At 34.4% G+C, this 16,209-nt stretch overlaps 4 protein-coding genes across 6 annotated transcripts; 2 read left to right on the top strand and 2 right to left on the bottom strand.

Moving 5' to 3' along the window:
- Positions 1–1,995: 1,995 nt before the first annotated feature.
- On the top strand, positions 1,996–4,680 carry LOC115707590 (IAA-amino acid hydrolase ILR1-like 4). The gene is made up of 5 exons (XM_030635603.2): positions 1,996–2,584; positions 2,870–2,995; positions 3,147–3,461; positions 3,772–3,900; positions 4,097–4,680. The coding sequence occupies exons 1-5, from the start codon at positions 2,225–2,227 to the stop codon at positions 4,502–4,504; spliced, it is 1,338 nt and encodes a 445-aa protein (XP_030491463.2). The 5' UTR covers positions 1,996–2,224; the 3' UTR covers positions 4,505–4,680.
- A 388-nt stretch (positions 4,681–5,068) lies between these two features.
- On the bottom strand, positions 5,069–8,395 carry LOC115707588 (glycosyltransferase BC10). 3 transcript variants are annotated; one of them, XM_061108368.1, is made up of 3 exons: positions 7,867–8,395; positions 6,859–7,578; positions 5,069–5,891 (listed from the first exon to the last, which is right to left on the bottom strand). In XM_061108368.1, the coding sequence occupies exons 2-3, from the start codon at positions 7,375–7,377 to the stop codon at positions 5,250–5,252; spliced, it is 1,161 nt and encodes a 386-aa protein (XP_060964351.1). In that variant the 5' UTR covers positions 7,378–7,578; positions 7,867–8,395; the 3' UTR covers positions 5,069–5,249. The 3 variants fall into 3 exon arrangements, with proteins under 3 accessions (XP_060964351.1, XP_030491462.2, XP_030491461.2); XM_030635602.2 differs by having other exon boundaries at positions 6,859–7,406; XM_030635601.2 differs by having other exon boundaries at positions 6,859–7,390.
- A 711-nt stretch (positions 8,396–9,106) lies between these two features.
- Positions 9,107–10,028, bottom strand: LOC115707587 (small ribosomal subunit protein eS30z/eS30y/eS30x). The gene is made up of 3 exons (XM_030635600.2): positions 9,898–10,028; positions 9,642–9,779; positions 9,107–9,400 (listed from the first exon to the last, which is right to left on the bottom strand). Exons 1-3 carry the CDS (start codon positions 9,899–9,901, stop codon positions 9,354–9,356), a joined length of 189 nt encoding a protein of 62 aa, XP_030491460.1. The 5' UTR covers positions 9,902–10,028; the 3' UTR covers positions 9,107–9,353.
- A 113-nt stretch (positions 10,029–10,141) lies between these two features.
- Positions 10,142–14,007, top strand: LOC115707586 (uncharacterized). The gene is made up of 10 exons (XM_030635599.2): positions 10,142–10,507; positions 11,117–11,359; positions 11,503–11,664; positions 12,129–12,238; positions 12,378–12,486; positions 12,675–12,830; positions 12,946–13,061; positions 13,153–13,319; positions 13,481–13,611; positions 13,689–14,007. Exons 1-10 carry the CDS (start codon positions 10,172–10,174, stop codon positions 13,806–13,808), a joined length of 1,650 nt encoding a protein of 549 aa, XP_030491459.2. The 5' UTR covers positions 10,142–10,171; the 3' UTR covers positions 13,809–14,007.
- Positions 14,008–16,209: the final 2,202 nt, after the last annotated feature.

Genomic DNA, 16,209 nt, shown 5'->3' with positions numbered 1-16,209 from the left:
ATTATACACTATACAAAAAATATTTATTATATATAATGATGATAAAAAATGAGCCTTTAAATATAGAAGGTATTGTAGCTGTTCTATACTTGAGCCGACTTTGCCTCGAAATTTGGTTAAATTGAAATTAAGTCAAAAATAAAAAATAAAAAATAAAAAAATAAACTCATAATTTTTAAAAAAGAAAATATAGACCAAAATTTAATATTTTATAATTTCGTTCATTTTATATGTTACAGATAAATATATATATATTTTTATATATTTTAATATGTTAATTATTTTTAATTAATAATGGAAAACATATATATATTGAATTCTTATTCATTGTTTTGATAAGGATTAGTTGTTAAAGAGTAATGATATGTGGAATACATAAACCACATATAAATATGACAACTTAGTAAGTGTGACTAGTAATTAGTTGAAGTGACTTATTACAATAAACATGTGTCACATTTATGTTTAACTAATTATGTGTGCACATATTAATTATTTCTCATTCTAAATTTAATTAATGATTAATGGGATTGTAATTATATAATATGTTAATTATATAATAGTGATATATCATTGTCAATGACCAGATATACTCGATCAATTTGTCTAATTCTTTGTTTGAGATAAGGTCAGACACTAATGTAATAATCTCTTTATTGAAAACTAATTTAATCCGCATGGGATAGTTAAAATAGTCCTAACAAACCCATGAAGACTTTTATGATCACAAAACTATTTTACGTCTACATCATATATAGATGTAATAATTAAATAGAGTGATGAGATGTTAAATAATTAAAAAAAACAATCAAAAACATGTACTAAACAATTCGCCGAATTACGTGATAATCTTTTTTTGGTGGTATACGTGATAATTCTGTTAAAATAATTAGATTGAGACTATTATTTTAAAAATACAGTTACGTAACTGCATGTAATAGTATATTTTAAATACACGTATTAATTACTCTATTAGATAATTATATATAGATATTTTTTTGGAAGAATATTTTATTAATAGTAATCTGCAATTTAATAGAAACATCTGTCGGTTCAAATACAACTAGAATTATAATAATAATAAAAAAAACTAATCAACTACTCAATCATACTCTTGATTCCCATACCATTTAAAAAAAAAAAATTACAAAAATTAAGGGTATTATAATTAATCTTAAAAACATTTATATTTAGTTTACTTCACATTTTATACAAATTTATAGTGAATCATTAAAAAATAAAACACAAACCAATAACCAAATAAGACAAAATAAAACTATGTTAAAGAAACAAAAGTAATTACAATAACTTAAATAAAAGCAACTTAAAATCATATCATAAAAATAAGACTAATTACATAGTAGCAAAACCACATACTTTCACCAAGCCGCGTCTAAATTCAGAAAAGGCTGACACGCCTAGCCAAAAAAAAAAAAAAAAGCTCAAGCGGCTAAAATTTAAAAAAAAAATTAACAAACAATATAAAATATTTAGAGAACTCATAATTATAAGTCTTAAATTTAATATATATAGGCAAACACTTATAATACTTAATATCACGATAAAATATCGTTCTATAATTAATTAATGATTTTTTTTTTAAAATAAAACAAATAAAATACAATATTGAACTATACTACCCTTTAATATTTTTATTTATATTTATAGATAGATATTTAATGGAAGGGTCAAAAGTGAAAAGAGCTTGGTCGTGGTCGGTACAGTGTGAGCACGTGTATAATTAGGTTGCAACGGACCATATAGAGTAGAGTTAGAGAGGCCCGTGGCCGGTATTTGCTAAGCTAAGCCCACGCCATGCCCATCTACATCGCCATTAGGTAATGGCTTTAGTCAGCAATCTTTGAAATTCCCTAATTTCTTTTTCTTTTTCTTTGAAAATTCAAATTGCACATTTTCCATATTTCTAAAATTATTTTTGGTTCCTGACCACACAAAACAATATATATAAATATATATATACAAATAATAATAAAAAAAGTAAAGTATTACTCTGCCTCTGAAGTTTGTTTAGTTTTTTTTTTTTTAATTTCTTTTTTATGTTTTCCTTTTTTTTTTTTACTAACATAGTTATAAAGCTAGTGCCCATTTTATTTTGAGTATATAAACATATTACATTAGTTTCTTCGTCACTACTTACTAATATCCTATTTTATCAGTGTGTGTAGCTGACAGTACTTTTACACCGATCAGTTTCAACCCCAAGATGGAGTTGTTCAACTGGGTCTCTTTGATTTTAGTCATTTCTCTTCTAGGACCTGCTCCTATAGTTGTAGCATCTTCCATTAACTCAGATGGAAAGCCACAAATTGCGTCTAGATTTCTCAATTTGGCGAAGAAACATGACCTGTTTGATTGGATGGTCGGAATCAGGAGGAAGTTACACGAAAATCCGGAACTGGGTTACGAAGAATTCGAGACCAGTAAGCTGATACGAGCTGAATTAGATAATCTGGGCATTACTTATAAGCACCCAGTAGTGGTTACCGGTATCATCGGCTTTATTGGGACCGGAAAACCACCTTTTGTTGCGATTAGAGCAGATATGGATGCTCTGCCTATGCAGGTACGTGTGAATTGTGGGATCGTACTTTTTTGTCTTTCCTTACTTTAAGCGAAAACTCTGTGTAGAGATTAGTTATTTTAAAAGTCGATTGATTTGTGTATTATTTAGTTTTGACGGTAATTTTTAAAACTGGTTTTTAATGTCCAGAGTTAGATTTTGCCATGTTGATGATTGGGAAATCGAGAATTGTGATAGAGAAAAAGAGTGACTTTTCCTCTTTAACACACTTTATGTGAAGATATGAGTTCTTTGTCAATTTTGAGTCAACGGATCTCAATTTTGCAGGAAATGGTGGAGTGGAAGCACAAGAGCAAAGTCCCCGGGAAGATGCATGCTTGTGGTCATGATGCCCATGTGGCAATGCTTCTTGGAGCTGCCAAGATACTCAAAGAGCTTGAGAAAGAGTTGCAAGTTTGTTCTCTTATTTTTGTTCTACTGTTGTTTGATTAAATTCCTGACCGAAACTTAGAGAAAAAAGAAAAAAAAGAGCTAGTGCTGGCCTGGCCTGCCCCTATTTATTCCAATGCCTAATAATACTGTTGCAAACTTGTTGTGTTTATAGGGAACAGTTGTTCTTGTATTCCAACCAGCTGAGGAAGGAGGTGGTGGGGCTCATAGACTTGTAGAAGCTGGAGCTTTAGAAAATGTTAATGCGATATTCGGGTTACATGTGGATTCCAAATTACCTATAGGTGAAGTAGCCTCCAGAAGTGGTCCTCTGTTGGCTGGGAGTGGATTTTTTGAGGCAGTAATTAGTGGAAAAGGGGGTCATGCAGCCCTTCCTCAACACTCCATTGATCCAATACTGGCTGCTTCAAATGTCATTGTTAGCTTACAACATCTTGTTTCCCGTGAAGCTGATCCACTTGACTCCCAGGTACATTTCTTCTTCTTTCCTCTGGCAATGTTCCCTGATAAAAATTGCTTCTTTTAGCTTCTTTCGTTTTTGGTGGCTGAAGCATATAAAAATTTGATATTGATTTAGTGTGAAACTATGTCCAAATATCTTTGAGGGAATGACACGTTTCCTTAATCATTTTAAGTTTCCTTTATATTTACTACTAAGGCAGCTTGCTCTTCTAACAAATTTTGCAAAAGCTTGGCTGCTATAACTTTCTGTAATTCACATTATGAATTTTGTGTTTCTGGTTGAGGCTATACTAAAAGGGAAAAACATTGATTTGCAGGTAGTAACAGTTGCAAAATTTCAAGGAGGTGGCGCTTTTAATGTCATTCCTGATTCTGTTACAATTGGTGGCACTTTCCGTGCCTTTACAAAGAAAAGTTTCTATCAACTTAAACAGCGTATAGAAGAGGTAAACATTGAACATTTTGCAGATGAATTAACATTTTGTTCAATGATTAATTTACTTCCCTCTGTCTTCTACAACAACTAGTATGTTTGATGAGGACCCAAATTTTCAACAAGCGTCTGAGTTGTTTTTTTCTTTTAATCTTTTGGTTTTCTTCTTTGCCTCTATTTATAAGAAGCTCAACTTTGTTTCTTAATAGGTTATAAAAGGACAGGCCAGTGTGCAGAGGTGCAAGGCTAGTGTAAGTTTCTTCGAAAATGAGAAACCTTTCTTCCCTCCCACAGTCAACCATGAAAGTTTGCATGATTACTTCAAAAGGGTAGCTGGTGAAACACTTGGAAGCCATAAGGTTAAAGAAATGCAACCATTAATGGGATCAGAAGATTTTTCTTTCTACCAAGAGGTCATACCTGGATACTTCTTCTTTCTTGGGATGAAAAATACAAGTGTTGGAAAGCCTGAATCAGCTCATTCACCTCACTTTTACATCAATGAAGAAGCACTTAGTTATGGTGCTGCACTTCACGCTTCCTTAGCTTCTACCTATTTATCCGAATTCCATCCCAAAACCACTTTAATAGGTGGAGAATTACATGATGAATTGTAGTTGGTTTAAAGACAATTACAAATTAGTATATTGGTTCAGCTGCCAAGATGGGTTTTCATTTTGCATAAACTTTTACTTTAGGAATTGTTTTTATGATCCGGGTATAATTATACCTAACATAGTCTTAATTTCCATTTCAGTTTAAGTATATACTATCTTTTTTTTTTTTCGATAAATCAGACGAGTAATTTTTTTTGTTCTGCTAAAATAAGTTAAATAATTATATTTTAATTCATTGGAAGAAATGAAAACCGTCACTGAACTTTTTTTTTTCTTTTTTTAAATTAGATTTTAAACTAATCAACTAAAACAAGCACTCTGTATCTTGATATCAATTAAGGGACGAGCATTTTAATTTAGCAATGAAACATGTATTGGAAATAAACATCAACAAGTCAATACAGATTTATCTAAACAATTATACAGAAACAAAGAAGAGTACGCTAATATCCACAGGTCACAAGAAATTGAGAAAAAAAATGTTATATAAGAGTGAGAGATCAAATATTTATAAGATATATATATATAGTGCTATATTATGACATCAAATCAACTGGAACCCCATTAAGAATCTAAAATAATATTTTTATACCAGGAAGTTTCACTAGAATGTTAACTGTGGGTTCCAATTTTGTATATGTAATAAGCTTTGACATTAACATAATCTGGGTTAGCTTGTATCAAAATTCTGATAATCTCTGATCAGCACTTGAGAAGAACAAAAATAACACAAAAATCGATGAATTTATGAAATCCCTAATACATCAGAAGCTAATTCTAATAGAGGCTCCAAAGCACTGGGAGCAAACTTTCTGGCAAAGAGGTAACATAGTGTAGTAGGTTGGTTATTGTAAAGGCATGTTTTACTTTCACTTATCTTCTTGAAGAATTCCTTCTTGATATCATTTTTCCCAAAAGTAGCTGGGTGAGCACCACCCCTGGACCAGTCCACATAAGTAAGGGTCCTGTTAGCCAAGAGATGTGGAGTTTCGATGCTCAGCATTGTTTGGAAGTAGTGTTCATCCACGTAACAAGCCGGTGTGCAGAACTCATTGAACTTGGGAAAGTAGGTTGTATCTTCAACAATTCTTACAGCAAGCATCCGATTAATCTCAAACCATTGAGACCCTTTACGCCAATCACTTAAGTTTACCTCAGGTGCCATGTTCTCGTTATAACGCCCTCTTCCATAAGGTCCATCTTCATCAAATGAACCCATGAAACTGTAACGGGATCTTGATATGTAGCGATAGACAATGCTGAAGTTGTTTAGAGGAATGCATGCCTCTGAAAGAAGAATAAACCATTCGTTTGATATATCAAGCAATGCATTAGCGAGGAGTCTCCTCTCAGCCGTGCACATACTCATTCTTCCCCACTCAGCTACCTGCATGAAGGCATGCCCAAAAATGTAATCAGCCATAGTTTCCACTACACAAAAGTAATATATATTTATGCAAATGCAACTGAAAGAAACCGAAATCCAAGACAGGAATATTTTGCTATCAACATCTATAATCACAGCATTATACCGTAATCAATTAGGTTCAAACCCTATTATATCATAGGGTGCCCACAATACTGACAGCTAAATAAGGTTTAAATGAAAAAAAAAATAGAATAAATGAAGAGAATGAGTGAGTTATTGATTGCAAAATATGGAACTAAATTATGCCTTAGTGTGGGTGCTTGGTAATTCAGTGATTGGATTTGGATCAATCTTTCAAAGATACTCAGTACAAATAACAAATCCAATCATAAAAAATTATCCAATTCAATCAATCATATCTTACTTTTCAAACATGATCTCACGATCTTAGTTTAATATCTCGATGTAAAAAGATGCTAGGGCGGTATAAAATGTTAAGCACTAATGTTTTATTTAAGAGAAACTATAAAATTATATTTAGAAGAGATGAAAGCTCAAACCATAACAGGAACCCTCTGTCTCTAAATTTAAGCATGATTTCCATTCCATGCACTGGTATGAAGTTCTACTCAATAAAAAACAAGATAACCTACTGCATAATTAAGGCTAAATAAAAATAAGATCTAGGCATTGTAAAAGAAAATTAGATGCACAAAATATCTTAACACAAAGACTATAATCATCACAATTGAAATAATAACATGTGCATCAGAAAATAAAACGAGATCTTAGCATTCCCACTGGCCTTCCATGAAAAACACAAACAAATACATTTCTACTGACAAATCTGAAGTAATTAAACAAGCTATTAAGTCTTCATACTCACGGAGGAGACTGGTATTAAGTCTGATGAAGCTATAATACAGATCAGATTGTATCTCTTGACAAACAAGCATAACAAATGAAAACAAAAGGTAATAGATACCTGGCTTGGGATTTGCCTCTGATAGAACACTGATGAAGGTGGAAAATGGGGCTCGTAAGATGGCATAGAATGGACGTAAATCGAGTAAAGCCCTTCATGACCCTTGAAGAATCGCTCCCAAAGAGGTGCCATTGGCAATGGTCCTTTTGTCAAGAACATGAAAGCAATCTTGGGAACTCTTTTGAAAGGATAAGTCTTGATTCGAGGAGCAAGAGAAGCCCTCCATAATAGTTCTGAGTCATTCATAGTATGCATCAGTTTTGAGGGTGGTCGGATCCAACTTTCCAAACTATGTGGCTCTTCATAACAATGCTTTACCGGAAGCTGTTCTAATATGGTTTGTGTTACTGGAACAAAATTCTGAACTTTTAAATACCGAACTGTAAACATACTAAAAACTGAAAGCCCAAGTCCCAAGGCTAAAAACACCAAGAAAAACTGAAGAAGCCTCAGAGGGAACAGCCTAGAGGGGTTGATTCTCAGTGTAACGCCCAAGTCCTTGCCTTCCTCTACAGCCATCTTAGTTTCAATCCTAAATGAAATCCAACCTATGAATCTTATTACATACGGAACATAGAACAAGGAACAAAGGTAAAAGAAAAAGAAAAAAAAAACCCTTTTATGTTACGAAAATCTCTACAACTGTTCAAACGCAGCATGGAAAAGCACTCATTGTGATTTGAGGTAGAAAAAACGTGAAGCAAAAGTTGGATTAGCGATCTGGGTTTTCAAATTACAATCATATCAAGCCCATAATGCCAAATAAGGAAGAATATATAAGGAATAATTACAATAAAAAGAAATTTTCACTTCTTTCCAAACATTGGCCCATTGATGATGGTCCAGTCAAAGATGGGAAAATTCAAATCAAAATCAGAAATTTCCAGTTTCAACTCCCAACATCGTGGCCAAAACGGAAAAAAAGAAAAGAAGGAAATTACGTGTTGGAAGCCGGTTATTATTAATAATATATATAAACAATAATCAAAAGTGGTGAGAATTAATTACCAGTAGAAAGTAGATGGATTAAGGGAGGAAAATGAAAATGAAACTGGGGTCACAAAACAAATTTCTTAAATTTCATGGATAGCGCCGGTTTTCCATACAAGATGGAGTTTTTTTGAAAGGGGAAACCATTCCAAGGATTTGGTTAGTCGGAAAGAGCGAATTTATTTCTTCTTCTTTATAATTAAGTAAAGCAAGCGAGAATGATGCATGTAATGTTTTTTTTTGGAATGGTGGTGAAAAGACCTAAGACCTAGGACTTTGGGTTGGTTTGGTTGGCTTTGTCTCTTGCTTTCCTTTCCTTGTTTTGTTTTTTGTTTGGCTTGGGTTTTGGGGTAGGGGAAAGCTTGTGCTTTACATCACATCGCCTCCGCATTACTGTTTCTCTTTGGAAATTTTATTCAATGCTTTTTTAAGTTTTATTATTACTTTGGTTTAGCGGTTTGTTCTTTGTACAAGTGTCCTCCCATCAACTGATCCTCTGTTATGTCAAATAGTCATTTTCTAGTTTCTTCTCTAAATATAAGTTGAAGCAACAATTTTCAAACTAATATTAATTATTTTTAGTAAACTTGAGACTGTACTTGCAGCGTTAATTAGTTAGTTAAGCCAACTACATATTATCGGTGAGTAGTTTAGTCATTGTAGGTATACTTGTGAAATTATGGGATACTAATGCATAATAATATCATGACATAAAGGAATCTTTAAGTACCTTCAAAGGAATCAAGTCGGCGTAATAGTTGAAAAATGAATAATATGTGCACACAATTGCTAATTGCCATTTGGTATGGTCTTGGTGGTATTTTGAAAACTTTTATTCTGAGCTGAATGTTACGAAGTAGTTTTTGACAAATTTCCCACAGAAAATTGCAGATAAGCTAAGCGAATTCACATAACATTTGGGATCATCTTCATTGAAAATTTGAAAGAATTTTATAAACAGTAGTTTAAACCCATGTCGATAAATGCTAACCATTTAACCCCATTAGTACACAGCCGAACATCAAACTAAAACCTACCAAATAAATACATAGCCCATAAAATGAGAGGGGACCTCAGCTTTATTCACAATAGTACCAAAAATAATGATCAAAGTTATCAAACATGTGACATAAATGCTAAATTGCATCTTCCACGCAGTGTAGATCTGATACTTGTTTGGCAATCTTATTGTCACCAAAGTTCAAAATAATGCATCTTTGGAGTTGTCAAAAAGTAGAAAATAAAAAAAGAATGAATCTTTCGAAGAAACTACACACATTAATATGATATCCATTAAAAGAAGAAAAAGAAAATTTTAGCTGATGTTAATATATGATATCCATTCTCCGAATTCAATCACAAAACCAACAGTTCTAAAATAAAAAAGCAAGAGACAAGGAAATATAACAACCACTCAACCAGTCCCAAAGTAAGAAACTAGCTTCAACATCACTACTAAATAAGCTAATCTACTCGTACTAGACTTGATGCCTCAAAAGTCATATTTACTTCTCTGAGGAGTTGGGTCCCCGCTTCTTTCCAAATCCAACAACTGCAAATACAACCAACCATAACAATCCATCCACAGAATCAACATTTGGGTTTAAAAGTTATTCAAATAATAATAATAATAATAATAATAATAATAATAATAATAATAATAATAAATAATAGTTTTTTTTTTTTTTGATAATTTAATAAATAAATAATAGTTGGGTTTAAATGTTATACATTTGAGAATGTGTCAACGTTATTATTATAAAAATAACAAAAAGAGTGAAAGTTAAACATACCGGCGGTGACGAATCTCCTGTTGTACTGCATACGCTTGTGAGCGCGGCCTCTGGGCTTCTTCTTCTTGTCTTGCTTAGCAACCTTTGGGGTCTGACCCCTGACCTTTCCGGCACGTGCCAACGAACCGTGAACCTTACCTGTAACCCGACACAATCACAGATCAATCATATAACCGGATTCAAATAATGCAGAGAATATATAGTTGAAATTATGAAGAAATTAAAAAAAAAAATACGGAGGAATGAATCGAATTACCCATGGTTGATTTCAATAACTGCTCGTACAGACGCCAAAGACTGAGAAAGACGAAACCTTTTGTTGCCTGCGAGTTTGGACTTCTGATTTAGGGTTTACTTCTCACTTGGACTATTTAAATAAATTTATTTCTTTTAATACGGCGTCGTTTTGTTCATATTTTGTTAAAAACTTTTGTATTTACCAAAATACCCTCCATCCAAAAAGTTGAAGCAAACCGGGTTTCGTTTATCTCTGCTTTCCCTCCGAGACCATAGTTCTTCTGGCGCTGAAAATGGCTACCATGCCGAGCCACGGCCTCAGGCATTTGTACACAACGCGTCCATGGCAGAAAACCTATCGGTTTTCAACCTCATTGGCTTCTCTTTCTTCTTTCACCGAAGACTCGGAACAAACCAAGTCCAACGCCGCCGAAACATCCACTACAAAATCCGGCCCGTATTTTCCGAAGCGAAACCAGACACTGGAACTGGTTTGCGAGTCACTGGCTTTCAAAGGGAAGGGTCTATGCAAGGTGGAGGATACTGGGTTTGTTGTATTGTGCGACCGTGCACTCCCTGGTGAGCGCTTCATTGGGCGTGTTACTCGCAAGAAGGGGAACTATGCTGAGGTAATGGAGTTTCTGATTCCTATGGATTCTTATAAGTGGGATTCTCTTGGTTTTTGTTGGTGAGAAAATTAAGAAAAAGAAACTTTAGAATTTGATGTTGGCGTGTTATCTATATGCTGCATTTGGTTTCAAAATGAAGCAGTTATATTAGCTTGTCAATTGTACTGATTGTGAATGATTTTTGTGAGTGTGTGTGTTGTTTGAGAATAATGGCGAGCTTAGCTGACGAATTTGTGGGATTAGCTATCATATCTCACTTAAATTACTCACCCTGATGAATGGAAATTCATTAATTAAGTAAAGCATATATTAATTGATCATCTGGAAAAATTCATAACATACCGTGAAGATTAACATGCATGCTTGTGTTCTCTTTTACAAAGGTTTTATACATTTGAAATATCCAATTTAAGCTTACACCCAAGCGTGAGTACATAACACACTAGTAACGTTATATGCGCACCAAAATTATTTAAACAAAACATTACACACGAGTAATGAAATGTGCACCAAAACGTTACACATAGACACAGTACACACAATGATATGGCATTGGCACGCTTATATATATATTTATATAACAGTGTTCCTTTGTGACCCAAATTGCAGGTAACTAAGTTAAAGACATTATCTCCTCCTTGGGACCTTGTGGATGCTCCCTGTGAATACGCTTCTTACTGTGGAGGCTGCAAAATGCAAAATTTGTCATATGAGGCACAAATCCGAGCCAAGGAGCAACAAGTCCATGATTTGGTGATACATGTTGGGAAATTTTCTCAGTCTGAACTGGAATCTTTAAGGATCATGAAGCCTATTGTTCCTTGTGATATCCAGTTTCATTACAGGAATAAGGTTTGTTAATGATGTAAACCTTGTTAAGTTTGGTTTGTTTCATTGTCCTTATGAAGTAACTTTTGCAAATTTTATCTTATTACTGGTATGAAATTTTCGGAGAGAAACAGATATCTTGTCTTAATTTCTTTCTTCTTTTACAGATGGAGTTTTCATTTGGTTCTGCGAAATGGCTACCGAAAGAAGCACTTGCAGAAAAACAAGAGGGAGATAGCAATTATGCACTGGGACTGCATGCTCCTGGATTTTTTGATAAGGTCCTAGACGTCAATAAGTGCTTGCTGCAAAGTGAGCCTGCCAATATGGTATTATCCGCTTTCCTTTTATTAACCATGATACTATATGTCTAAATGCAAGAAATGCACATTAGATCTATGTTACAACTTTTGCAAGACAACGTGCTTAGCATATGCTAAAACAAATGAAGAGCCTTTTCTTTGGCTTACTTTAATCATGTCATTTTCTTGTAGCATGGTGCCCAGCATCATTTGAAGTACATTATCACATAAGGTTTATGAGAAAGAATTATTTGTGTGGTAATGATTCCCATTCATATGTTAATCGAAAAAAAGAATTGTAAGGGTAAGGACTAATTCATTCAATATGATAGTTTGTTAGCGAAGGGATTCTTGAGTAATTATTCCATTAATTGCCATTATAGCAATTACTACCATTTTGTTTGTAATTGTAGTGGTTCATTATTGTGTTAGTAGCATCAGAAGAATTAAGTTATTTTATCCATAACTTTTGTATTGTATCCATTCCATAGGTTCTTGCTGCTATCCAAGATTGCTGGAGAGATGCGGAGTTAGGTCTCTCTCCTTATAATGCTCGCTCTCATGTTGGTTTTCTTAAACATCTAATGCTAAGATCCGGAAGGTATTATAGTTCTATGATGTCAATCATAAGCTTTTTCTCACAGTTATGTGAATATAGATCTTCATGCATCTCAATAATATAGTAAAATTATATTTTTATTTCGTTTAGGCTTAATAGCAAGCTGTAATTGCAATTCCAGGAATTTGAATAATGGTCTTCCCGAACTCATGGTTAACTTTGTGACCTCATCTTACAAGCCAGAACTGCTGAAGCCTTTGGTTGAAAGAGTTACTGCTGTCCCTGAAGTGGTATGTGCAGACTTAGTTAAAAGTTTATTCTCCTTATCTTCTTTTTTCCAGCTCTTAATTGTATTTTACCTTTAATTAATCTATATTGTGGACTTACTTTTCAATCACCTACTGCATTATCATCATGTTATCTACTTCATTTTTTTTATTAGTTTCTCTTATGGTATGGATTCGTGCTTTACATGTAGGTGAGTGTCATGAATAATGTTAACACTTCTGTTGGTAACACATCAGTGGGTGAGGAAGAGTATACTTTACATGGGAAACCGTACATCACAGAAACCTTAAGAGGGCTTACTTTTCAAATATCAGCCAACTCTTTCTTCCAGACAAATACTCGTCAGGTGTGTAACACAACTTAGTCGTCGCCTTTGTTTTATAAAGTTTGCTCTAAAACAAATCACTTGAATCTGGTTGGTTTCTTAAGACACCTATTGCGTTAAATTGTTAAACTTTCAGGCTGAAGTTTTATATAGACTTATAGAGGAGTGTGCTGGTCTCAGAGGAGATGGCTCGGAGATAGTTCTGGACCTGTTTTGTGGGACTGGCACCATAGGTCTGACTCTTGCAAGAAGGTGGTTCTATTCTCTGCCCATTTGATTGAGCTGTCATGTATAACCCCATTTGATAATTTTTTCCTATATGCTATTGGATCTCATATTACAGGGTCAAACATGTTTATGGGTATGAAGTAGTTCCTCAAGCAATCTCAGATGCTCGTCTGAACGCTGAGCTAAATGACATCCATAACGCCACTTTTGTGCAAGGAGATCTAAATAAAATTGATGAAAATTTTGGGAGTAATTTTCCCAGACCTGACATTGTTATTTCAGGTTAAGCAAAGCTATAACCTCCTTTTTCAGTTTCTACTAAAATAGAGAGAAATGATCTTGCATTTCGAAACAAACAGAACAGATGTAGTGGATTCTCTGTTCTCCATTGCTAACATATCTTCTTCTTCTTCTTCTTTTGGAATTATATGATAAAATTTTAGATCCAAATCGACCGGGAATGCACATGAAGTTGATTAAATTCCTCTTAAAGCTCAAGGCACCACAAATAATTTATGTATCATGCAATCCTGCAACCTGTGCTCGTGATCTTGATTACCTCTGTCATGGAGTGGTAAGTTTCACATCTTTACCAGTTCCCACTTTTTTAATGCGTAGCGATATTTATTAGATCAAAAAATTTGTGCGCAGATGGAGAAAAATATAAAAGGGTGCTACAAGCTAAAGAGTGTACAGCCTGTAGACATGTTCCCACACACTCCTCATATCGAATGCATATGTTTATTGGAGCTCTGTGATAATCCTAGCTAGGGCCAGACAATTCTTCACTCTTAAGGGGTGATTCACTCCTTAGGGAAAATGGTGATTGTTGTTGTATCGAAATCCATACCATTTACACATTTTTTAATTTATTATTCTTTTAATCAAGATTTCGTGTCTGTAAAACCATCCATTTGGATATGAAAAAAGGAAAACAGAAGGCAGATTTGTTTGCTATTGTTGGATTAAACCTCCACTTACACTGATATTAAATCTAAATACAACTTGAACACAAAGGACAGAAAAGGAAATACATGCAAAATCCCTAAGTTGACCTTCGGTCTCTAATAAACCTTACAGAAAGTAGTTAGAGTGGATTTGGTTAAATCCACTTCTAACTACGGTCTGTAACTAACTAACTAATACATTCAGAAGCAAAAAATTAAAACCCTAGATCTATATATACCTCAAGCAACAAACCGTATCCGTGTGGTCGAGCGAGTTCTTCAAGATCCCGGGTGTTAAGACTTGAAGAAGGAAGAATCCAAGCTCGTACATGCAACGAAACACACAGAGTTAGATCTAGAGAGAGAGGGATTAAACAATAGCTACATGTATTAAAAGAAGATTACCAGTCTGAAATTGTTACCTGTGACTTGGAATCTTCATTGTTGTATGTTTGAAACATCTTGATAGTGGAATCGAGCTCTCAAATTCGAGGAGCAGCTCAAACGGAGACGTAGCCAATTTTATTGGTGAACTTCGGGAAATTTTTGGTGTTTTCTATCCCTAAATCTATTCCTATTTGTGTGTGTGGGTGTGTACAGATCAGATCATCGAGATCCGATCCGTGCAAAGGTGTTCGGCTTGATTTTCGGTAGATCAAAACCAACTTCGAGTTTCTCGCAGAAACTCTCTGTAGGGTTTCGAAGAGAAGACAGAGAAAGAGAGAAAGTGGCCGAGAAGATTCTCGAGCCTGGTTTTGTTCAGAATACAAAACGCCGTCGTTGGGGTTCTCTCGACTTTGAAAAGTCTTTGAACGTGAAAGGTCGAAATTGACCTTATATTTGATTAGTTTTGTTTGTTGGTGTAGGGGGCAAGATAGTAAAATTCTATCTTAAAATTCCTACAATGGTATCGGAAAGCTTGGTTAAAGCCGGAAAAGATCAACACTCAAATTAATCAAAGGAAGGAAAAACTCAAGCGAAGCAAGAAACTCAACCAAGAAATTCAAGAACTCAACCAGATCAACTTGAAATCTTTAACAAAGGATTTCTGGGACACATTATAATTATCTTTACAATTGAATTGCCTATTATTATCTATTTCATCTGATTTTACTTAACTTCATTAATTATGAGCAATTTAAAGGTTGACATTGACAAATTTGATGGTTCGGTGATTATAGGATTTGGAGGAGAAAGATTAAGTCACTCTCTGTCAACGAAACTATCGAGAGTACTTAATGACCCTATAGAATGGCAGAAGGAACTACCAAGATTCAACAAGAAGAATACTTGAAACTAGCATCGGTATCATGATATTTAACTTATCGTATGCCATTATCGACTAATTGACAAGGAAGAAACCCTGCCCAGATTTGGAAGAACCGGAAGAAACGGTTTCAACAGAATCCCTAACCAACAAAATTTTCTTGAAGGAAAGGATTTTTGGGTTTAAAATGAGTTCATCCAAATCTCGATCAAAATTTGGATGAATTCTTAAGGATGCATATCGAACTTGCAAATTCCGGGGGAAAATGAGGCACTAAAGTGATGAAAACCAGCCATTATTATCCTAAATTCATTACCTGAATCCTACGGTAGAAGTCAAGATCGCTATTAAGTATGGAAGGACATCTATAACCCTGGAGGAGGTGATCTCTCTGCACTCAAATCTAAAGACTTAGAAATGAGGACGAGAGAAAGGTGGGACACTTAATGGTGAAGTCAACCTAAGTAAAGGCGGACGGGGCCAAGAAAACCTTGGAATAATAGAGGTAGAAGCCAAGGCGAGGTTCAAACAAACAGGGGAGGTTTTCAAAGAGTGCAGATCAAGTTCTAACCCTAAACTCCCGATGAAACTAATGGGTGTTACAACCGTGGTAAAACTCCGGTCATTTCAAAGAGATTGTTATTTCTTGAAAAGAAATAACAAACAAAAACCACATGGACAGGGAGATTCTAAATATTCTAACTCTAAACCTAAATCTGATATGCATGATGCTAATATTACTGATGGTTATGAAAGTGGTGAAGTGTACCAAGTTGGACCATCCATCAAAGATGAATGGATCCTAGACTCGGCCGCACTTTCCACATGACTAATAATAAATCTTTCATGTTTGATTTCGTGAAATCAAATGGGGGCAAGAGTTATACTTGGAAACAACCGTACCCGTGATATACAAGGCTCGGATCTATCAGCTTTAAAATGCATGATGGAATGGTCG

This window comes from Cannabis sativa, chromosome 1 (genome assembly GCF_029168945.1).
Source record: "Cannabis sativa cultivar Pink pepper isolate KNU-18-1 chromosome 1, ASM2916894v1, whole genome shotgun sequence".
Classification (NCBI taxonomy): Eukaryota; Viridiplantae; Streptophyta; class Magnoliopsida; order Rosales; family Cannabaceae; genus Cannabis; species Cannabis sativa.
Note: the sequence above shows the minus strand (reverse complement) of the source record. Positions and strands in the feature narration are given on the sequence as shown.